Genomic DNA, 25,653 nt, shown 5'->3' on the forward strand with positions numbered 1-25,653 from the left:
ATATGTCTTAGGAGGTGGACATCTCAATGGATAACATTTGAAGAGAGTTTATAATACATGAATGACTTGCTTGGTTAGATGAGATGGGAAAATAATTTATTTTTGTTATTTAACTAATAATTAATAAAGGAATTGTGGCAAGTATGGTTGGGCTTCAACCGTTCTTGAGGAGAGGCAAATGTTGCATCATTTTTTCTGAGATCAGTAATGCAATTTTGCTCATTAGATTTTGCAGGGGGAAAGGGCTTATTGTGAGGTGTTTGGTAACATTGTAATATACATTTTTTGTTTTGACAGCAAAATTTTCTAAGAAGCTCCAGGTGATTTGTAGACTTAGTTAATGCCTCCTTCTAAAAGATGCACTTAAAGAAAATGAATGTTCAGAGGAGACAAATAATACACAGTACAACCAGAGGTTTGCACATTTATATTATGTGACTCAGTACCGTACCAAGAATAGCTTCTAAATCTCTTAAATCTTTAATCATTGTTAATTAGTCTATTTTCCTGCTCCCCTAGTGTTTACTGTTACTCTGATTAAATTGAGAGAGAGAGAGAGATAAAGAGAAAGAGACAGAGAGAATGATGTAATGGAAATAGCACTGGACTTGGTTTCAGAAAACCTGGGTTCAGTTCTTTGCTCTACTATTTCCTGGATCTGAGGAAAGTACTTTGTAAACTTTAAAGCCTGATAGAAATGTAAGTTATCGTTTATCATAACACATCATTTATTATTTATCATGCAGGTTCATCTTTGCATTTGACGGCAGTCTAGTGACCTATGGGCCTAGATCATAAACCAAACCCTCCAGAAGTATTTCAGTACTAAAATGGAAGCCCAATGACTTGAAAAAGTTAATGCAATTCTAAGTGCATTTAGACTTTGAGTTTGGGTTATGAAAAGAAACTTGTCAACTGTGTATGTCATTGAGATGTTTTTGACAGAGACCTATTAGCACAATTACTGAGTTGCATTTGTGCAGCAGCAATTAAAATTAAATTAATGTGTGAAATGTAACCTTCCACCTTCTCTAACACTACCACTAAGCATCTGAAAGATTTTTACATCCCTCAGCACGGCATTAGAAACTTCTCTAGGAAGAAAGAGCTTCATTATATTAAAAAAAACTTTTATTTTTTTAGTTATAAAGCATTTGTTTTTTATGCCTCCTACTGCTCCTTCCATTTCCACACAATCTCCTCACTCTAGTTGCCCCCCATTTGAAAAAAGAGGAGAAAAACAAAACCCTGTAACAAATATTATAATCAAGCAAAACAAATTCACACATTGATCGAGTCTAAAATATGTCTTTTTCTGCATCTTAAGTTTATCACCACTCTGTCAAGAGTTGTGCAGTATGTTTCATTGTGGGGTTTCTGGAACTGTAGTTGGTCACTGTGTAGATTAGAGTTGTTATTAAGTTCCTTCAAAATTGTTTGCCTTTGCATTGTTTTTGTACTGTATAATTGTTCTATTGGTTCTGCTTACTTCACTCTGCATTAGACCATATAAGTCTTATTTCCTATGTCCCAATAATATTCAATTATATTTTATTTAGCCATTTCCCAGTTGATGGGCACCTTCTTAGTTTCCATTTCTTTGCCACTATAAAAGAGCTAACTGCTATGAATATTTTTGCATATAAGAGTCCATTTCCTCTTTAATTTCTTGAGGTACAACATATTATCACTAGGTCAAAAAGTATACACAAATTAGTGCCTTTTAATTTCATAGTTCCAGAGTTTTAAATGGCTTTTCACAATTTATAGTCCCACCAACAGTTCATTAATTTTCCTCTTTTCCTATAGCCCCTCCAATATTTGTCCTTTTCCTCTCTTGTCATCTGTGCCAGTCTAATGGGAATGAGGTGGAACCTCAGAGTTACTTCAGTTTTCATTTCTCTGTGTTTGGAGCATTTTTTCATATGATTGTTGAAGGCTTAGACTTCTTCCTTTGAAAACTGTCCATTTATATTCTTCCAATTCTGGAATAGTTTTATTCTTATAAACTTGAATTAGTTCCTTATATATGTTAGAAATGAGACTTTTATCAGAGGTACTTGCTGCAAAAACTTTCCTCAGGAAACTGTTTCCCTTCTAATTTAGCTTCATTGGTTTTGTACAAAAACTTTTTAATCATTAAAGTTTTGAGTGTTAATTGTGTAATTTCCCTATATCCTATTCTTTCATACTTTTATTTTCTTTGTTCCCACCCCCCCACCCTCTTCTTTATAAAAAAGAAGAGGGTGGTAAGTGAGTAATGTGCAAAGCACTAGGAATCTATGCTTGATGCAGTCTACTTTGCATATCCAATTCGATTCTTAATCTTTCTTTCTTGCTTTTTAATGCCCTTTACAATCAAATATCCACAGTTGAAATTTGTTTTATGACTATTTCCTCCTTTTTAGTCCCCTCCTCTCTCTCTCTGGTTCCCTCCTATTCCTTGTGAGTTGAATATATTTCTATACCAAAGTCTCTGTATATATTCTACCCTCCTTTGATTCATTCCATTCTATCCATTGAATACAGTGAAAGTGGAATTCAAGTGATGCCTCCTCCTTTTGTTAGTGTAGTCTTCTTGTATACCTAGATTGTGTGAGGTAGTAAGTTTTCCTTTCTTTTCTTCCTTTCTTTCCCTCTTCTTTCTTTCTTTCTTTTTTTTTTTTTTGTCAAATAATGAGTCCTTATCCCAGAGGCTGGGTTCTTTGGGTTTATCAAATACTAGGTTACTAGGACCATTTACTATTGTGTCTTGTGTATCTAATCTATTCCACAGATCCATGACTCAATTTCTTATCCAATACCAGATAGTTTTGATGATTACTGCATTATAATATAGTTTGAGATCTGGTCCTGCTAGGCTACCTTCCTTTGCATTTTTCCATTAATTCTCTTGATATTCTTGACCTTTTGTTCTTCTAGATGAACTTTGTTGTTATTTTTTAGTTCATAAAATAATTTTTGGTAGTTTGATTGGTATAGCACTGAATAAATAAATTAATTTGGGTAGAATTATCATTTTTGTTATATTGGCTTGGCCTGCCCATGAGCAATTAATATTTTTCTAATTGTTTAGATCTGACTTTATTTACATAGAAAGTGTTTTCTAACTGTGTTCATCTAGTTCCTGGTTTTGGCCTTTTAAATGGAATTTCTCTTTCTATCTCTTGCTGCTGCATTTTGTTGGAAATATATAGAAATGCTGATGATTTATGTGGATTTATTTTGTATCCTGCTACTTTGCTAAAGTTGTTAATTATTTCAGGTAGTTTTTTAGTTGATTTCTAGGATTTTCTGCATATACCATCTTATCATCTGCAAAGAGGGATAGTTTTATTTCCTTATTGCCTAATCTAATTCCTTCAATTTCTTTTTCTTTTTTTGTTGCTATAACTAACATTTCTAGTACAATATTGAATAATAGTGGTGATAATAGGCATCCTTACTTTACCCTTGATCTTATTGGAAAGACTTCTAGCTTATCCCCATTACAGATAATGCTTGCTGATGGTTTTAGATAGACATTACTTATCATTTTAAGAAAAGCTCCATTTATTCCTGTGCTCTCTATTGTTTTTAATAGGAATGGGTGCTGTATTCTTTAATGTTTGGTAGAATTTACTTGTGAACCTGTCTGGCCCTGAGGATTTTTTTCTTAGGGAATTCATTGGCTTGTTCAATTTCTTTTTCTAAGATGGTGTTATTTGGGTATTCTATTTCCTCTTTGGTTGTTTTGGGCGATTTATAGTTTCACAAATGTTCATCAATTTTGCTCAGATTGTCAGATTTATTGGCATATAGTTGGACAAAATATTTCCTAATGATTGCTTTAATTTCCTCTTCATTGGTGGTGAATTTACCCTTGAATTTCATTTTTGATATTGTATATTTGGAATTGGATATTTGATATTGAATATTTTCTTCTTTTTAATAAAATTAACCATTGGTTTATCTATCTTATTGGCTTTTTCATAAAACAATATACTGGTTTTATTGTTAGTTCAACAGTTTTCTTTCAATTTTATTAATCTCACCTTTGGTTTTTAGCATTTCCAATTTGATGCTCTGTTGGGGATTTTTGATTTGTTCTTTTTCTAGTTTATTTAGTTGAATGCCCAAGTCATTGATCTACTCTTGCTCTATTTTAGAGCAATAAATTTCCCCCTAAGTACTGCTTTGGCTGCATCCCATAAATTTTGATATGTTTTCTCATTGTTATTCTCATTAATGTAACTATTGGTTGTTTCTCCAAGAGCTTTGTATTCAATAGGCAATGTCACTTATTTTGGCGGGGGGAATCTGTTATGCTAAGACTAAAGTGAAGTACTTAAAGTTACAAAATTGTTTGTTTAGTATCATGTCATGTGTGGAAATGGTCCTACTTTGCAGAGAACTGAGGGGAATATTATAAGTACCTTGTATCTGAGTAGCTGTAAGGATTTTTTTTTATTTCCAACAGAGTGAACCTAGTTTTTTCACAAAGTATCAAGCAAAACCCCAGCTGTTTGGGGGCGATTCAAAGGGTGGAAATTTACTTCTTCCTCATTTGCCTATTGGAAAATCAAAAGGTATCCTGGAGCAGTTTGAGGAGAATAAGAAGAGAGCACAAGATAAACAGGACAGGTATGCAAATGCACCTAAAGACAGGTAAGAGAAGGACAATTCATTTCCTTGTATGGAAGAGGAAAATGACTGGCATTAAAGGCTTTAAGTTCAAATCTGCCACATGAGGGCAAAGGAATATGTCTTCCTGTTCCGTGTCCTCTTTAGTTTAGTGAAATCTGCCCTGTGGTTTAAAGCTTTGGGGTTGGGATGAGTTGTGAAGATTTTTACCCATTCTGGAAAAAGAATGCTAGAGAACTTCCTGTGAAAAGAATGGTGGATGCGAGCCATAGCCTGTGTGCCTTCTGAAAAATATACCCATTTTCTTTTCCATGAGAAATGGCATGCAGTTGGCTACCTATTTTAGGGGAAAATTCAAAATGAAGGGTTTTCAGTTGCATTTCCAGAAGAGTTTCAGTAAAGCACAAGAATGCATTTATTGCTGATTTTCCCAATGAGAAATTGGGGATTTTGTGCAAAAGGCCTGAAGGTCCATTGACATACTTTGTGAAGTGGTTGATGTTGTATCTTGTTATTTCATCTTGATTAAATTTAGGAGGTAAATTAGAACCCTTAAACTCACTTTATAGATAGTGAAGCTAAAGGCCCAGATCACAGAAAAGTAATTTACCTGGTATCTGACAGCCAGGTCAAGATGTAGTCTTAACCTCATGCAGTCACAGTCCCTAGAGTTCAGAAGGGCCCTTTGAAATTATCTAGTTCAACCTTGTTATTTTACAGATGAGGAAACTGAAGCCTACATAAATTAAATTGTCTTGGTCACATAAACCATAAGCAGCAAAACTAGGATTTGAACTGAGGTCCTTTCTCTATTAGTATTCTTTCCACTAAGCCACTTAAGCTGCTGATCTGTTCCACATACCACACATATTCTCACACTTGACAAGAGATAGTGACATATATTTTTTTCCATTTTTTTCATCCACTAATGACATTGTGACAATAAGCCTATGCAATTCAGTTTACATAGTGATAGTGATTATTGCTTATTGAGTGTTAGTAATAATTGCTTAATTATGTTTGTTTTCTTCATGTGGATCAGGGAAGAAGGCAGGAGTGTCTTTCTAAATTGCTGTAGGCAACTAGACACATATGATTATAGGATCAATAGAGAAGAAGGGACTTATTCAAGGTCATACAGGTAAGGAGTAGAGCCAGAAATTAACCCAATTTCTCTGATTCCAGATGAACCTAATTACTATTGAGGGCACCACCATCCTCCTTCTGGTCATCCAGGTCCATAACCTCAGATTAATCCTTGACTTCTCACTCTCACTCACACTCTATATCTATTTTAATCTATCTATAGATGTGTGTGTGTGTATATATATATATATATATATATATATATATATATATATATATATACACACACATTATATATAGATATATAATCCATATATAAATAATATATATACATAGCATAATATGTATAATATATAATATAATATGTACCATATAGAGTATAAAATGTAATATACACACACATACACACAGTCTCTTGCCAAATCCTTCCCTACAGCATCTCTTGGATACATCTTCTCTCTAGTCACATGGCTACCACCCATGGTTAGGCCCTCATTGTTTCTAACCTGGACTATTACAACAGCCCCCTCATTGGTCTTTTTGTCTGACCTCTCCCCACTCCAATCCATCTTTCATATAGCCTCCTAAGGCACAGATCTGACCATGTCAATCCCGCAACATCCAGTAAATTCAAATGGCTCCTTATTGCCTCCAAGATTAAATTTAAAATCCTTTCTTTGGTATTTAAAGTTCTTCAAACCATGATCCTCTTAATATCATTCTAGTTTCCTCTCACATTACTTCTCTTCACTTACTCTACTATATGGCCACACTGGCCTAACTGCTGTTCCTCACACATGACTCTCTATTTCTGGCCTCTGTCTTTGCACTGGTTGTCCTCCATCCTGGAATGCTAACCTTCCTGATTTCCACCTTTTAGAATCTCTGGCTTCATCCACATCTCATGTCAAAGTCCAGATTTTTAGCCTTTTCCTCATTTCTCTACCTCCTAGTGCTTTTCCTTCTAAGTTTACTTTTGTATGTCTCTTGTAGGTGGCTTAGTGGATGGAGCTCTAGGCCTGGACTCAGGGAAGACCTGTGTTCAAATCTGGCCTCAGACACTAGCTGTGTGACCATGGACAAGCCACTTAACCTCAATCTGCCTCCCATTTCCTTATCTTTAAAATGGGGGTAACATAGCACTTACCTCCCAGGGTTGTTGTGAGGATCAAATAAGATTCTAATTGTAACCTGCTTAGCACAGTGCCTGGCACAAGTAAGTGCTACATAAATGTTAGTTATTTTTATAATGTGTTGTATCTATATCTGTACATGTTGTTTCCCCCACTAGAATGAAGTTCCCGATGGGAGGCCTGTTGCTTTGACTTGTATCTTCATTTCTTAGCATAGTGCTATACACAGGGCAAACTCATAATAAATACTGATTGATTGATTTTCATTATACCACGTTATCTCCCCTCACTCACAAATAGTGCTTAATTAAAGCTTTCTCATGCCCAATGTGTTCTTCCTCAGGGATGTCGACCTTAGAAAGAATGGTGTTTGACCATCTGCTTTTCCCCAGGGTCATTGTACAGTTCTGACCTTCAGAAGGGCACTGGTGCATGAGTTGAGTCAGGCTGACTCCTTTGAGATTTGAGACCAGCATCTTTCCCAGAACTACTGACTACCTTTCAGATGGCATTTGGTATAGATCATTCACACAGACAATGCTGTAGACAAGCTGGGATCTCATAGATTGATCCTGATGGTCAGTACATCTCTTTTTGGTGGCCTCCGTTGCATACAAATCCCTCATCTACTTTCCTGCCTAGTTTGTGTTTTGTGTTTCATGGCATTGTCATTCTTTTCTCCCCCTCCGCTCCCTATCAGAAGGAAGCTTTAGCTTCTTTCTGAAACCTCTCAGCTACAAGCTGAAAACACCATGGCTGCTGCTTTGTGTATACCCCTGCAACTGCAAAAAGACTGAAAATAAGGCTGAAAATATCCAACATTCTCTTTTTTTTAAAGCATAGCACCTCCTATACTGGAACTATACTGGAGGACTTGTTTGACTAAATTACTACCATGACAGTTAGTAGCTATCATTCATTTCATTTTGAATAGCTGCAAGGTATGTATTTCATCATCAAAAGGACAAATGGAATTTCTGAAGGGACTCTGAGGAGATAAGATTTCTTTTCCTTCTATTTGTAGCTGTCTTTCCTTTAGAAATAAAAGGAACAAACTAGCTATTTATAGGACCTTTGCCTCTTGATTAATACGTATTTTAAGCTACTGATTGATGAGTTTCTTTTCTCCAGGTACTGTCTCTCTGCATTTCCTCTGCATTTTCTGTCATCTGTTCAATACAGTTTATATAATTTCAGAGCCATTTAACATTCAGTGAAAACAGAGAACAAATTATGAGCTTTCTGTTCTAAGAGTATCTCAGAGAAGTTAAGAAAAAAGCCAGGGCTCTTTATTTAGAAACATTCAAGCATAAGAAACTGAATTCCATAATGAAAGAGTGGGAAGGTATAGTTATGATAAATTCCATTTCAGTGTGAGCTCTTGCTTTTAGTTTCTTGTTTTCTTTCAATGAGGCCAAGTTATAATGTGGTGAGAAAGAGATGAAAAAATGAAGGGGAGAGGAGAGTACAAAGATGGCAACTTTGACATCAGAAAAGGAATAATATCTAGTCCAGTGTTCCAACACAGTCCTTCCTGGTAGATGTTAGCTTAGCTTAAAAAAAAATAGCATTATAGTCCCTCCAAACACACTGAAGATTTTTAGTTTGCAGTTATGTACTTATGGATAATCACAGTAAGGTGACATAAAATCAAAGATTCTCCAAAAAAAAAAACCTGAACATTTAGATAATGGTGATGGTGAAGCTGTTGGTGTTCTTTTGTGAGAAAGAGATTAGACTCATTAGGCAGGTAAGAACAAGTGATTAGATCACAGAAATATTCTATCTGAGGGACTGCTCAGGATTGTGGTGAAATTAACTGTAGTGGATTTTGGGGTTGCATTCAATGACAAGCCTTGGTTTTCATAGCAAAATAGCATACAAAGATTAGATGCAGTCTTGGTGACCATTCCTCACCCATGCCCAGATCCCCTATCAGTCATCCCTGAATCTGTGACCCAGAACTGAGTAGTGAGCAGTAGAGCTGCTAGTTGGCATCTGTTCCCATAGCCTTCACAAGGTCAGGGTCCTTCTGAAAGAGTCTGGGATTTCATGCTCTGATGCACAGCCTCTAACCTCTCTCAGTTCTTATACACCAGAATCCTCTGCAGCTGCATGCCCCAACCAGGCCCCACCTCAGATGTTCACAGGCCTCTTTGCTTATTTCCCTATGCTGACCTGAGCTGGAAATAAGACTTACTTTGATTTTTTTTCTTTGATTTCCTGATTAGGACTCCATCTAGTGTATTTTCTAGATACCTGTGGAGGAGTTGCATTGCAAAGCTTAACTGCACTTCTTCCTGTTACTCTGACATCTTGGCTCTATCCCTGGATCCCCAGATTCTTTACACTTATCCAGAAGACCTGACTTTTCTACTACTGCCTTGGGGCTTCTTCTACCAGTTAGGCACATGCAATTATAACATGCATCAGACACTGCCTCTCCATGGGTGCCATCTCTGGTGCTGATAGGAAGTGGGGAGATGTTCCCTGGGGGAGTTATAGGGATGGGCAGGCTTCATTCCCTCACATACAGGGACCTAGTTCTACCTTCAGGTCTTGTCTGATGCTACTCTGTTCTCTGATCACTGCCTGTATGATCTTTAGAAGGTCTGACTGTTCCCCTTGTAGGCAGTACAAAGGAGTTCCAATCCCACAAAAGTCTGAAACAATCCTATTATCCCCTGACACTTAAACTACCCTGAGTGATTTGTGAATGGGTCAACAAATACCTGGGTCACCATTATTGCAAACAGCATCATGGGGGTCATCAATTATCTTAGGACTTGAATAAGACTTATTTATTACAGAAGGAGATGCAACCAAAGTCCAAATTTGGATTTTTGAGATGCACCCGGTTCTTGGAGATGATGTAAAATGTAATTACTCCAGGAGGATTCAGAATTTTTCGCACATAGATTCCCTTTAACCTCATCAAGTTGAATAGGCTTCCCTTGTCAACCCTCTACAATGGTGATATAGGTCAGTTCTTATTCTTGTTTAGAAGATATGACTTTGTTTTCATATAGACTAACAGAATTTCCTAATTTATTCTTTTTCTTATAGAAGAGGTTAGATTATACTGACAACCTGAGTTTGCAGACAAAGTAATAGGTTTTTTTCTTTGAATAGAAAAAAAAATTCTTCAATGGGTAGAACATAGAATCTCAGAGTTGGAATCTCAGGGTCCTAGTTTAACTTGTACCTGGACAGGAATTCCCTAAAAGTAATGAAAAATTAATATTCCTAATATTCTTTAGTATGAAGGTATAAAATGAGTTCTGAGTACACATGTAATGAGAGTTGATCAAGGAACCTCCGATCAATCTAATCAATCTCACACACACACACACGACCCCTCCCTGCTCCCAAACATGACACCTGGATCAGTGCCCTACAAGGCCTCTGGGCTCATATAAACCCAGAGGAGTCATGAGGAGACCATGAGGTCTCATATAAACCCAGAGGAAACCATGCCTTTACTCTAAAATAAAACTATGCAGAAATCTCTAAAACAAAGCTTAAACATAACTTGTGTCTGGGTTTCTTTATTTGTGGCCAATAACCTCCACAAAATTAGGTTAACAATTGAATATACAGAATGTATGTAAGCTCTGGGACAGCCTTTATTTACTCCATCACAGAAACTTCATAAGATACAAAAGACTCGTAAGTATGTTTGAACAAATATAGGAAACATAAGGCACTTAATGAGCTCGTTATACCCCCTTGAATGATAGACACTTTGTACAGAACAAATCCTCCCCATTTACCCTGGATCTGTACTGTGCAGGCTACTCACAGCAACATCATAGAGGGTTGGCAAGGTCCAGATCTCCTCACCTCTCGTGACATGGTTTTATTCCTTTAGCTCTAGGGTCTTCCTGTTGTTGGTTCTCTTTTCCTCAAAGCATGTGGTGAGAAAATTTCCCCTCAGGGCAGTTAGTACCTGACTTTCAAACTCAGGATTACCCATGAGGACTCCACAAACTGGAAACACTCATTGTTAGGATTGATAGTCTCTAAATTGTGCCCCAAAAGGAAAACAAAGCAGAGGAAAGAATCCAGGATTGGGAAATCGGGGTATAAGCATATGTCTCCCATTGCCGTGTGTTTCTGCTGGAAGTTGCCATTGATGCTTCTGTTTGGAGGTGGAGCAGAGAGATCTCCTCCCCTCCCTTTATTGTACTCCATTCCAGAAATCCAAGGGAGAGAAAAAAGAAAAAAGGCCCATCCTGGGCTGTTCTGCACCTTACTCTTATAGAATCCAAGGAAGGTAGCTCCTTAGACAAAAGTCTGTCTTATTGGACTTTAGTCAGTAAGTCCTCAGGAGATGGCTTCAGATACTGGGGACCACTCAGAGAACTTCCTTGTGTTATTTCATAAAGGTACTAGGGACCACGCCGAGCTCCACAGGAGATGCCCACAATAATAATAATAGCTAGCATTTATGTATTGCTTTAAGTATTGTAAAACTCTTTATCTTTATAACACTGGGAGACAGGAGCTTTTATGGTTCTCATTTTACTGATAAGGAAACTGAAATAGGCAGAGGTCTAGTGACTTGCCCAGGGTCATACTGCTAGTGTTTGAGGTTTGACTCCAGGTACCGCATTCTATTTACTTCACCCTGTACCTTCCTCTTAACCTTCTTGAACCTGTAATCTTCTCTAACCTCTAACTTGTAATCTTCACCTTAAGGTCAATGATTTGTGATCTCATCAAGTAGATCAGGGGACTGATCAAAGGGAATGACCAAAGACTCCACTGATGAGCCACCATTACAAGCGATTATCAGATTTTTGCTATTTTTGCTGTGCTTTGTGGATGCCTTTTGAACAGCAGCATGGTATTGTGATAGAGTGTGGACCTGTAGCAAGTTAAATCTGTGCTCAGATTCTGTCTTCAACACTCATTAGTAGCAAGACATTTAAACTTTCCCCCTTAGTTTCCTAATCTATAAAATGAGGATTGTAATAGCACCTATGTTTTAGGATTATTGTGAGAATCAGACGAGAGATTGTATGTGGAAAGGCTTAAAGTCTGTATAAGCGTGAGCTTTTATTATTTCATTATTTTGTGCAGTGACTCATACTTTGGGAGATTCTTAAGATAATTCTTTAGGGGATTCTTAAGGGAATCCACAAATCATATTTATAACAATTGTAGAAAGAATTTGGGTGTTCTTTTTTATGAGTTAGTTTTAGGTATGGGTATACAGATAGTGTTTTCAAAGACAATGCTAGAATATCTAGAATAATGTTTTAAGAATAAAGAATCAGTCCATGTCTGCTGGTGTGATTCAGTTTTACTTTTAATTAATCTGTCAACAGACATTTGTTAAGCACTTTTTAATGTGCCAGACACTGTACTTTGTATACAAGGTACAGAGAATGAAACAATCTCTACTCACATGGAGCTTACAATTCTAGCAGGGGAGACAATACATGTATAAGCATATACAGAATAGACATCAAATGACTGCAAACATATACAAAATCATTAAATATATAGTAGTTTGGAAGGGAGGGAACTCACAGTTGGAGAATCAGGAAAGACTTCATGCAAAAGATGATTTCTGAGTGGCATCTTAAAGGAAGATACCCTCCTATCTTGTTGTTGTTTGTTCTTCATTCTCAAAGAGGACCAATGACACCAGAAAGGTGATGCCATGACTTGCAAGTGAATTGGATTTAAGCAAAGTCACCAGCCTCACTTTCTCCTCGGAGTCATTCAGGTCCAGTGGCAAGATATAGATCAAGACGACTGGAGATGGCCCTGGAAACCTTGGCTTATTTAAGCTAAAATCTTTCCCAGGTTTCAGTTTGTCCAAGATAATGTCCATTCAGTGATTAAGGCTGGGTAAGAAAGGAGGCAAAAAATGGCCTCTTATAACCTAGTTTAAAAAAATCAATCTGGGAGGGGAAGACCCTCAAGATCACTCTTGGGCCTTCAAAATCCAAACAATAACCAAGTGAGGCTTGGGGTGGGGCCTATTGTTGGCCAATCAGTGAGAGCCAGAGTGTTTTGGGTTTAAGGTTTGGTCAGGTAGCTCTATTTGAATCCCAGTGGGCTTTATCAAAGTCTGGTCTTCCAGTGCTGTATTTCAAGAAATCATAAATGAGACTACATGGGGCAAAAGAGTCAATTGTCCCAGTTTTTTTTTTTCCATCTCAAAAACGATAGAACAAATAAGTGGGGAAGAGAAAAAAAGAAATCCATCTTGTAAACCCCAAGATATCCCACAAGGTTTCAGCCATCAAAATCCATACTCCTTTGGGTGGAGTGCCCACAGCTAAGGCTTTGACAAAAACCCTCCCCTCTACCTATAGAGTGGAGTAAGGAGGGAGTGCATTCCGGGCAAGTGGGCCACCAGAGCTAGGCACAGAGATGGGAGAAAGCATGTCATATCTGAGGAACAGAGAAAGCCAGTTTGTCTGGATCACAGAGGGAGGAGTGGGAATAGGGTCCAATAATAGTTATGTAGTGTTGTTGGACTTTCCAAAAGTCATTCTCTCCCCCTTTTTAATCATGTTCAAGTAATTTCATTATTTCCTCCATATGAAAACCTGCTTAGTTTTAAAATTCTTCCTATCCCATCCCCAAACCTTTATAATTCAGTAGAATCTTTTTACATCAAAAAATCTTAAGTGCTGACAGTGGTTCCTAGGGGACAGATAGAGATTAAGTAAATCTCAATCCTCTCTCATAATCTAGTACGGAATATAACAGATACCAGTAAATATAATACAAAATAAAATGTGGGGTAGGAAAAAAAAAGTAATGGCTTTTGAGTCAGAAGACCCAAGTTCATATCCCAGCTCTTTACTGCTTCCTGAACATGGACAATTCCTCACCTACACAGGCTTTCATTTTCCTCTCTATAAAAGGAGTTAAACTAAAAGATTTCTGAAGTCCTTTCTAGCACTTAGACCTACGTGTATAAGCAAAAAAGATGAGTACGAATTTGTTTCTTTTTTAAAAATATCTTTCATTTTATTTCATTGTAGTTGAAAAACATTTTTTCTCCCTCCCACACCTTCCAATTAAAAAAAAAAGATAAAGATAAACAAAACCTTTATAACTTAATCAAATAAAACAGGAATAACAATTAGTTGTTGATGTTGCCATAGGGACAGCTAGGTGGCACAGCGGATAGAGTTACAGCCCGCAATCAAGAAGACTCATCTTCCTGAGTTCAAATTTGATCTCAGACACTAGCTGTGTGACCCTGGGCAAGTCACTTTACCCTGTTTGCCTCAGTTTCTTTATAAAGTGAACTGGAGAAGGAAATGCAAACCACTCAAGTATTTCTTCCAAGAAAACCCCAAATGGAGTCACAAAAAGTTGGATATGAGCAACAACTGAATAACGAAAGATGTTGCCATAAAAGGATGTGGGGAAATTGGAACCTTGTTGCATTGCTGGTGGAGTTGTGAGCTGATCCAGCCATTTTGGAGGGCGGTTTGGAACTATGCCCAAAGGGCTATAGAAATGTTCATACCCTTTGACCCAGCAATACCACTTCTAGGGTTGTATCCCAAAGAAATCATGCAAGCGGGAAAAGGACCCATATGTACAAGAATATTTATAGCGGCTCTCTTTGTGGTAGCCAAGAATTGGAAATCAAAGGGATGCCCATCAATTGGGGAATGGCTGAACAAACTGTGGTACATGAAGGTAATGGAATACTATTGTGCCATAAGAAATGGGGACGATGCAGACTTCATAACAACCTGGAAAAACCTACACGACATAATGCTCAGTGAGCGGAGCAGAGCCAGGAGAACGTTGTGCACAGCCACAGATATATGGATTCCGTGAGGACCAACCCTGACAAACTGCGCTTTTCTCAGCATCCTAAGGGGCAAGGACAACTCCAGGGGACTCACGATGGAGAATGCTATCTTCATCGAGACAAAGAACTGCGAAGTTTGAATACAGACTGAGGCATACTACATGCTCACCTTTTCTGCTTCTCTTTTGTTTTTGTTTTTGGGTTTTTTTTTTTTTTGGTTCTGTTTCTTCTTTCTCATGATTCATTCCATTGGTCAAAATTCTTCTCCACGACTTGACTGGTGCATAAATTAATTCAATGTGAAGTTATACATGACAGTTATATGAGACTTCATGCCGTCTTGGGGAGGGAGGGGGGAGGGAGGGGAGAAAAACTGGAACTCAAAACTATGTAGAACCGTGTGTGGTAAACTAAAAATAAATAAAGAAATTTATTTAAAAAAAAAAGATGTTGCCATAATTGGGTTTCTTAAGGAATTTTACAGAGAATAATGATGGTACATCTTTTTTCATCAGAAATTTTTTCAAAGTTGTAACTGGCACTTTTTCTTGTGTAGTAGAAGTCATGCTAAGTCAAAAACTTATGCATGTGTTTGAAACTTAGCAGAAAACTTCCTCCCTTACCTATCATGGACCTAGTGAGGGACAAATTATTCTTTCTTACCTGGTATCAAAAAAGTAATTTGGTTCAGGAATCACTTGGAGCCTTTTATGATCCTTTGGAAGGTGAGCTTGGGTTCTTTTTTTAAATATGGACCTGGCATGTTCATAGAAAAAAAGCTATTCGCCTTTTCCAAATAGTTAAGTAAGACTGTCACTTACTACCTGTATCACCTTGGACAAGTCCTAGTCCCATCTGTGGACTTCAGTTTCCCCTGTAAGATGAGGGTATTAGACTGCAGGACCTTTTAGACTCCACCCAGCTCTAAAGCCTGTGATTACGTAATTCTAAAGTAGTCAAATAACGTCCAAGCTGCCAAATCTTCTGGTTTGGGAATTAATGCTTTCCTACCTCTGTCTTTGAAGAGCTCCCAGCAAGTCACTGATTTTATGATGATAAATGAGGTATTCTACTGTCCACTTTATACTTCATCAACTCCTTTCCATTTCTGATTGTTGTAGTAACTCATACAGGTACTTACATATTTATTTTTTCCTCTCTATTTTAGTGAGACTCTAAGCAGCTTAATTTTCTATGTCAGAGAAAGCATGCACATGGTAAGTGTCTTTACATTCAAAGAAGTAATAGAATGTTGAAAATATTCAGATTTCTGATTTTACCATATTTGTCTTTATTCTTTTTTGTTTCTCTTCCTTGTTCAAGATGTAATAAAAATTTTGTAATGAGAGTGACATTTGATGAATGAGCTAATTTGATTTTGTTGGATTTCTTAGTTGCAAACATCTGTGCAAAAGTTAGAAGAAGACTTCAATGCAAGAAGTCAGTCCATTTTGGATTCACTGGAAGCAGCTGCTAAGACGTGTAAGTAGTGCCTCCTCCATTTTCGATTACTAACAGAGCACTGACTATAAGTTTAACATAGATATCTTGTTTCTCAGCCAGGATTGAGGAATATAGGCAGCAAGAGATTGTGCAGTTTTTTTAGAGGAGTTAAGCAAAATCTGTTGAGCTAAGGATCATTTAGTACTTATACAAAGAGAGGAAATCAGAAAATAGCTGTCAGTTTACAAGGCCGTCTTTCCGTGCTGGTAATACTTGGGTTGGTTTCATCCTTTGCAAGGTGCTTTTTCTAAACTATATGACACAACAGGACGGCTGTCTCAGTGTGTCATTCTTCATAAAGACAGGTGGTTGATTGCTTGGCTATGTCCGCTTGTCTGGGTGGCAGCAGTGAGCCAGAGACTCACTAGGGATCCCTAAATTCCAGCATTACTGGGTAGTGCTATATAGGTGCACAAGGGACCTATATAGGTGCACAAGATTAAGATGACTGCTCTTATATTTCAGTGAGGTCATTCTGTGGCGATCTTCAAAATCTTTACCCATCACTCTTATAGCTTGTAATAGTATCAGAGTACCTTCTGGCCATTTGTTAGTATTAAAAAAATTATTCATTTATTTTAAACATTCTTTCTTTTTAGATTTTGAGCTCCAATTCTTTCCCTCCCCCCCCCACTCCTTTCCCACTCATTGAAAAGGTAAACAAAATGATATCTGTTATGCATGTAAAATCATGCAAAGCACATTTCCATATTAGCCATATTGCAAAAAAAGATAAAGCAAGAAAATTATGCTTCAATTTGTATTCAGAGTTTATCAGTTCTTTTCTGGAGATAGCATTTTTTCATTATGAGTACTTTGGAATTGTCTTGGGTCATTGTATTGATCAGAGTAAGCCAAGTCTTTTATAGATAATCATCATTACAACATTACTGTTACTGTGCAGAATGATCTCCTGGTTCTTCTCACTTCACTTTGCATCAGTTCATAGGTCTTGCCATATTTTTTCTGAAATTACTCTCCTTGTCATTTCTTATAGCATAATAGTAGTCCATCACAATCATATGCCACAACTGGTTCAGCCATTCCCCAAATGATGAACATCCCTTCAATTTCCAATTCTTTGCCATCACAAAAAGAGCTGCTATGAATATTTTGTACATATAGATCTTTTTCCTTTTTCTTTGGTCTCTGTGAGGGTACAGACCTAATATGGTATTGCTGGGTCACAGAGTATGTACAATTTCATAGCCCTTTGGGGTATAGTTCTAAATTGTTTTCTAGAATGGTTGGACCAGTTCACCACTCCACCAACAATTTTCCTTCATCCCCTCCAATATTTATCATTTCTGATAAGTGTGAAGTGGTACCTTGGAGTTGTTTTAATTTGCATTTCTGATCAATAGAGATTTAGAACATTTTTTCATATATGGCTATAGACAATTTTGATTTCTTCAAAAAATTGTCTGTTTATACCATTTATCAATTGGGGAATGATTCTTATTTTTATAAATTTGACTCAGTTCTGTACACAGTATATATTTAAGAAATGATCCCTTTACCAGAGAAACTTGCTGTGAAAATTTTGATATTACTTCATTGTCTATGGTACCTTTCAGCAAAATGTAGTTTTCCTGATCATCTCTTTTAATTAGGTCTGGTTTTGCTTTTGCTTTGTCTGAGATCATGATTGCTACCCCTGCCTTTTTTACTTCAGCTGAAATATAATAGATTTTGCTCCAGCCCTTTAGTTAACAATCTGTGCGTGTTTTTCTATTTCAAGTGTGTCTCTTGTAAGCAGTGTATTGTTGGGTTCTGCTTTCTAATCGATTCTGATATACACTTCTGTTTTATGGATGAGCTCATCTCATCCACATTCACAGTTATGATTATTAACTGTATATTCCCCTCCATCCTATTTTTTTCTGTTTATCCTTCTCTCTCTTTATCTTACCCCTCCTCAAAAGTTTGTTTTGCTTCTGACCTCTGCTTCCCTTAATCCACCCTCATTTTTATCATTCCCCTCCCTGCATATCTCTTATCTCCTTTCCCTCTTATTCCCCTATTGGGCAAGATAGATTTCTATACCCAATTGAGTGTGTGTGTGTGTGTGTGTGCACGTGTGTGCGTGCGCACACACACACACACACATACACACACATATATATTCTTCCCTCTTTGAACCAGTTCTGATGAGAGTAAGGTTCAAGCATTGCCTGCCTGTCCCCCTCCATTTCTTCCTCCACTATAAAAGCTCTTCCTTGTGTGCCTCTTTTATGTAAGAAAACTTTCCCTACTCTTCTTCTCTCTTTTCCCTTCTCCTAGCATATCCCTCTTTCTCATCCTTTTATTTTTGGCAGGAGGGAGGTAGAGATCATCCCAACATAACTGACTCACACTTATGCCTTCTGTCTATGTGGATTCCTTCTAACTGCTCTAATAATGATAAAGTTCTTAGGAGTTACATGTATCATTTTTCCATGTAGGAATGTAAATTGACTTTAATTGACTCTCTTATGATTACTCTTTTATGTTTACCTTTTCATGTTTTTGTTAAATCTTGTGTTTGATTGTCAAATTTCTATTCTGCTCTGGTCTTTTCATCAAAAAAATTCTTGAAAATCTTCTATTTCATTAAATATTAATTTTCCCCCCCAGAAGGATTATACTCATTTTTGCTGGATAAGTTATTCTTTGTAATCCTAGCTCCTTTGCCTTCCAGGATATCATATTCCAAGTCCTCTGCTCCTTTAACGTGGAAGCTGCTAAATCTTGTATAATCCTGACTGTGGCTCTGTGATATTTGAATTGTTTCTTTCTGGCTTCTTGTAATATTTTCTCCCTGACCTGGGAGCTCTGGAGTTTGGCTATAGTATTCTTGGGAGTTTTCATTTTGGGATCTCTTTCAGGGGTAATTGGTGGAGTATTTCAATTTCTATTTTACCCTCTGTATCTAAGATATTGAGGCAGTTTTCCTTGGTAATTTCTTGAGATTTGATGTCCAGTGTTACAATGGAATAAAGACCAAGTAGTTAGTTACATTAAGACAATGATTATTTGGCCATACATGTGTTTGCAGAAACAACTCGGGTTCTCATGGCTCTCAGTAGCCAAGGACATTGACTGTTGGTTTCTACACAATTAATATATAATTTGGAGGAAGTGAAAAAAAAAGGAAAAACAGAATATAGGGATTGAGACATTTGGTTTCCTGTTGGTGGAGGGGATTGGGAGACACTGAGGTGAAAGGGAAAGGAATTGTCTTCTGACATTCCTTAAGTCAGGTGACTTTTGAGAGGCTGATAATCTTGTGACTTCTCCAAAATCAATTGACTTACAAGCAGCTGAGACTTAGCTTAGCAAAATAGTGGATAAAGGCAAAATGGAGTCACTAATGCTATTGTCAATGTAACACTAGGCTTTTTTTTTTTTTGGTCATGGCTTTCAAGGTAATCCAATAATTCTTAAATTATCTCTCCTCAGTCTAGTTTCCAGATCACTTGTTTTTCCAGTGAGATATTTCATATATCTTCTATTTTTTTCATTCTTTTGATTTAGTTTTATTGTTTCTTGATGTGTCATGGAGCCTTTAGCTTCCTCTTGCTCAATTCTAATTTTTAAGAAATTATTTTCTTCAGTGAGCTTTTATACCTCTTTTCCCATTTGGCCAATTCTGCTTTTTAAGTATTTCTTTTCTTCAGTGAATTTTGGTGTCTCTTTTACCATTAGGCCAATTCTATTTTTTTAAAGTGTTGTTTTCTTCTGTATTGTTTGTGTTTCTTTTACCAAGCTGTTAATTCCCTTTTCATAATTTTCTTGTATCACTCTCATTTCTTTCCCCAGTTTTTCCTTTACCACTCTTATCTTTTTCTTTAACTCTTTCAGGAATTCTTGTTGGGCTTGGGTACAATTAGCATTCTTTTTTGAGGCTTTGGTTGTAGTTGTTTTCACATTGTTGTCTTCTGAGATTGTGTCTTGGTCTTCCTTGCTACTGTAGTAGTTTTTTATGGTCAAGCTTTTTGTTGTTACTTGCTCATTTTACAGCCTATTTCTTGCTTTGAACTTTATATTAAAGTTGGACTCTGTTCACCTGGTAGGGTGGCAGCACGTTTCCAAACTTCAGGCTTTTTTGTATTGCTGTTTTTAGAGCTAGTTCTGGGGGTCTGTAAGTTTTCAGTGCCTCCAAGATGGTATGATCTGGAGAGAGGTGTGGTTACTACTCTCCTGGTCTGCATTCTGGTTTTTGCCCAGGAAGGACACAAGTGCAAATGTTCCTTTTGGCCCTGAAAAAGTGATCAGGTCCCCTACTTTCCTTTAGTAGACCTCTCCTGCCAACGTCCTAAGTTGTCTTAGGCTGGGAAAATGTCTCACTCTAGCCTTTTGTTGGTTCTGCCACTCCAAAATTTGATTGGAGGAGTTATTTTAAAATTATTTAAAGGGGAATGTTGGGAGAATTCATCTGGGTTGCTCCCTATACTCCACCGTCTTGGTCCCCCTCTGCTCACCAAATTTATAAATTGTTCCTGGACCACTGGAAAGAGCTCTAACAGGAGAAAGAAACGAATCATCATGTTTAAGATGAGGCCTGTTCATTCTTAAATGTCTGGCTGGCCAAATAGAAGGTCCTTTGCCCAAGTGATGTATGTTTTATTTATATGCATGTTTGTATGTTTGTATACACAATTCGTGTATATGCTTAATTTTAAAAATGCAAATTGGATTCACATGATCCAAATACAATGTGATAGATTGCCTGTGGATTACAAAACATGCTTTTGTGCAGTTTGACAACTAAATTCCCATCTGTTTGCAGAGTAGTATTGTGCCACCTGTGGACTTCAAAACTTGATGCTAGTATAATGTACTGGCACATCTGTTTAGACACCTACTTATTCAGGAAGGTGTTATGATTGACTAAATGGAAACCAAAGAACAAATCTAAATCTGTTTTACTTCCCTGGACACAAAAGTATAGCAGGCATCCATTTTAAGTAGGAGAGACATGGAGAGGAGGCAAAAGCAAAAGAGCGTAACATTTCCTTTGTATTAGATGGGATCTTAGAGACACTGTAGTCCAATTTCCCTCATTTTGTAATGGGGAAACTGAGTCCCACTTAGTCAGTCAACAAGGTTACTATGTTCTGGGTCCTGCCCTTTATATGAAGAATGGCAAGAACATCCCTGCTCTCAAGGAGGTCACATTCTAATGAGGGAGACACCATTTCAATAACTAGATGTATACAAGATCTTTACAGAGTAAGGGGAAGGTAATCTCAGGGAGGAAGGCACTAGTAGTTGGTGGAATTGAGGGAAATGAAGTTTATATATGGTTACATAACTAGGTTATGTCAGGGTTGGGATAAAACTGTCTCAACTTGCACAGAAGATTGTTCTCATCATTTAAATAGTAAAGGAAGTAGAAGTAAGAATGTAAGTAAGTGAAATGGAGAAGTAGCACTCATCATTTGGTAGCTTTGCAGAAGAGTATGGAATAATCCATACTTTGCACATGAAAGATTTAACACATCCCTGATTAGCATCTTTCGTAGTGGTTAGATGCAGAAAGTTGATAGAATTTAAAGCTAAAGGGAACCTTAGAAATCAGCTAGTTCAACTTTCTCATTTTGTTAGTAGAGAGAGAATTCTGGCATGTTCTGTATTGACTAAACATAATCTAATACCTAATTATATATTTTCTGAACTCTATTCATTCTGCACTGGCTGTTTTCAGACTTCATTATTCAGGCAAAGGGAGGATACAGATAGATATTCTTTAGAAATGCTGGGCTTTTTTGTTCCATAGCTGGAACCCTCGTATAGTAAAATCTTTCTTTCCCCACTCTAAGAAGTTTGATTTAACAACTTCCATGTAAGTAGCGTTTCACTCCTTGCACTGGGACAGCTTTGTTCCTCAGAGCCATGGAATTGATTAGTCAGAGAATAGTTTGAGCCACAATAATACTAGTCCCATCCCTATTGCTACTGAACAAGTACTAGCATGATTAGATGAAATAAAAGAGAGGAGATCCTACAAAATCAGAAAATGTGTGGCTTCTGAAAAAAATTAATTGACACGTTTTATTTTGACACAGCACATATTACCCAACAAAGATCCCTCCCCTCCTGGAAAAATGTTTCCTGAATGAGTTAAGCAAAACTACTCGGAGTTATTGTGACTGATAGTGCATGTCATAGGATTATGGGATCATAGACTTACAGCTGGAGGAGACAGTAGAGGTCATCTAGACCAAATACTTTAAATAGATATAAAATAATCAGAGAAACAAACAAACATGAGGAAACTGAGGTCTCAAGAGGTTAATGACTTATAGAACTGGGAATGAAACCCAGCTTGTCAAACGCCCAAGTGCAGCACTCTCTTCACTGGGCCCTGCTGTCCTGTCAGTGATTGTTAATGGAAAGGAAGACTGTGTGCTTTCCCTTTAATCGTTTAAGACGAAAATTGTCATTTGTCTTTGACCTGAGTTTTGTTGCTTTTTAGTGTTGTCTTTGTTTATATTGTATGCATATCATTCTTTTGATTCTGATTTTTTCTTTCTGTAACATCACATCTTATGTGTCTTTCCATGTTTCTCTAAACTCTTCATGTTACATTATGTTTTATTTCTAATTGTATAATAATATTCCATTATACTTGTGCCAGGTTTTAAAGCTATTTCCCAATATTTGGAAATAGATTTTATTTCCAGGTTTTTGTTATTAAAAATAATGTTGCTATAAATTTTGGGGGGGGTACATGTTTTTTGTTTTTGCTACTATTAACCTCCTTGGTATAGAAACTCAGTTGTGGGCTCTTAAGTTTAAAGGTTAATTCATCTTACATAATTTCAAATTCTTTTCTGGAAAGTTTACATCAATTCTTGACTTTAGTAGCATTGGATTTGTTTGTCTGAGATTTTAACCTTTATACAGCTCCTCTAAAATTTCCCGTATTTTCCTATATCCCAATTTTGATGGACTTGAATTGATTTCTCAAAGTAATTTTGGTTTATGTTTTTCCAATTTTTAGTGATTTTAAAGAATATTCAAATGGTTGATGATATTTTGCTTTTCTTCTTTTGAAAATTATGCACATCCTTTCCTTACTTGTCTGTTGAAAAAATAGCTTGCCCATAGTAGGTGCTCAATGTTTGTTGAGTTAAAAAAAAAAAGAAAAATGGTTCTTTAATACATTTATGCTGATTGCCTATAGATTTTAGATGTCAGATTGTCAGATGTTTAATGTAATCAGAGCTTGAATGAAAGCCTTACCTGGGCTTGGTGAATGAATCTCTATTATTTTCTTACTTGTTTTTGCTCATTTTTGGAGAATTTGGCTGGCCTGGCTGGCACTAGATCTGTTCAGGACCCATTCCATAGGTCCAAAGAAGTGGGAGCTGTTTTTAGCTCAGAATTTTCTGAGCTCCTCTGGAACACTTTGCTTAGGGACTATTAAAGTGCCTGTGTTACTTTCAATTTAACTTAACAAAGGTTTGTTAATCATATACAGAGCTTCGTGCTCAGCATTAGGAATAAATAATAACAGGCCCAGTCCTAAGGAACTTATAGTCTAATAGCAAGAAAAAGGCAATTAACCCAAACATGACACTACTCTAGATGACTCCTGGGACACACAGCAGTGGCAACAGTCTAAATCAGTCCATGTGCAGTCTTCATTGCATTCAGACATTGTATTAACTGGAATACAATACCTGAGTCATCTGCCAGGGGCGCTTTGAGACATTTTCCTCTCCCATACTTGGGTGGTCCAGCATTTGCAAAGGCTCCAGTACCTCCACCAGATACCAGAGGGCACTCAGGCTGCTCCCTGCCACCACCCTCACTCCACCACTGACAGCTTAAATTCATGCTGGCTTATAATTTATAAGGTTTATATTTATGTATAATTATATACAATTTGATATGGAACATTGCTCAGAAATAAGCAATTTAGGGGCAGCTAGGTGGCGCTGTGAGTAGAGCACCGGCCCTGGAGTCAGGAGGACTTGAGTTCAAATCTGGCCTCGGACACTTGACACACTAGCTGTGTGACCTTGGGCAAGTCACTTAACCCCAATTGCCCTGCTTTCCCCCCTCAAAAAAAAAACAGAAGTAAGAAATTTAGAAACCTATGACTCTAGAGCCCCTTCTGGAATCTGTCCTCTCAGTCAGTGACTACACCCCCATACTTACACACTGTCATAGGGCACAATTACCCCTTGAACATGGCAAAAATGGAAGGGAAGAGACTACATGATCCTCCATGGAGCCATCTACCTTTCACTACCCACAATTTCCCAAGATTTACTCCAGGATATCCTTTCAGTGCTTCAGGTATAGCTAAGGAAATTCCCATTCCATACATTTTGACAAGTTTTAGGAAGGATTAAGAGATCTGGAGGGTGGCCTGGTCTCTATCTCAGGTTCACAGACAGTAATAGAGAAAAGCAGAGGGAGAATCATTAAGGGAAAACCTTCCTTGCTACCTTATTCATGGACTGTGAAGATTCTCAAGAGCTGCCAGTTTGGGGACTCAGTGCTTTTACTTCTTTCACTTAGGCCTCAGGCCTTTCTTCCCTACCTACAGCTTAGTATTTGCCTCCTCACTCAGACACATCAAGGTAGGCATAAGGACCAGCCTCACTGTGGCACTTAGTACTTCTTGAATGCATCTGACTCTGTAGCCCATCAACAATCCATGTCTTCATCACCTGGTTAGCAGATGAGAACATTTACAAAGTGTCTACACATGCTCCAAATCAGGGAGTAGGGGGCTTCCATTACACATCATCATGTCGTTCTAGAAGCAGTCTTGCCTCCTGCCTCTTCCACATAAGGATGGCATCAGCTGAGCATGCACTTACCAGTGCTGTAGTCATTTGAGAAAGAAAAGCAGCCAGTCCCATACACCAGCCTCTAGATCTTGTTCCCTCTATCCTGTTGTACAACTTCCTGTCTGTTGGAGTTCATGAGAAACTGTTCTACCAGTCTCATTCTTGAAATCATAGTCATTATGGGCTCAAAGGTTAAGTAATTATAATTAAAATATATTAGAAGGTAAATCAAAGGTGTAGACGAAGGGAGAATCTATTAAGAGTTTACTATGTGTCAGGCACTGTGCTAAGCCTAGGGATGCAAAGGAAAAACTCCTCAAGGAGCTTGTATTCTAAAGGAGGAGAAAACATGAATCTAAATAGAAGTCTAGTCAAAGTGCTACGAGAAATCTGAGAAGCAAGATGCCACTTTTACCTGGAGGATGAATGTGAGTCAGGAAAAGGCGCCATGCAGAAGGAAGGATCTGTATTAGGTCTTGAAGAAAAGGTGCAGGGCAGGGCAGGGAAGGGTATAGTCTCACTTTTAGTAGCTTTAAGTTGCTCTCAGTTTTCTGCAGATGGGGTTGGCAAAGTGAGGAAGAAGTATAAAATTCTTTTTCTCTGAATATTATTAGTGTCCCTCTATCCTCTTTTGTCCTTTTTCCTCCACTTTCTGCTTTCCTACTAATGCTATTTAAAAAAAATAGATTCAGAGCCATGGATTAGTATCCTTGGATCT

At 37.4% G+C, this 25,653-nt stretch overlaps 1 protein-coding gene across 1 annotated transcript in view; it reads left to right on the forward strand.

The window, feature by feature from the left end:
• IHO1 (interactor of HORMAD1 1) overlaps positions 1-25,653 on the forward strand; it is a 49,509-nt gene that overhangs the window by 3,828 nt on the left and 20,028 nt on the right. The window contains exons 3-5 of the mRNA XM_036739739.1: positions 4,460-4,647; positions 15,809-15,857; positions 16,035-16,122. Coding sequence (XP_036595634.1) covers positions 4,460-4,647; positions 15,809-15,857; positions 16,035-16,122 — 325 coding nt within the window. The remainder of the gene's footprint in view (positions 1-4,459; positions 4,648-15,808; positions 15,858-16,034; positions 16,123-25,653) is intronic.

This window comes from Trichosurus vulpecula, chromosome 9, assembly GCF_011100635.1.
Source record: "Trichosurus vulpecula isolate mTriVul1 chromosome 9, mTriVul1.pri, whole genome shotgun sequence".
Lineage (NCBI taxonomy): Eukaryota > Metazoa > Chordata > Mammalia > Diprotodontia > Phalangeridae > Trichosurus > Trichosurus vulpecula.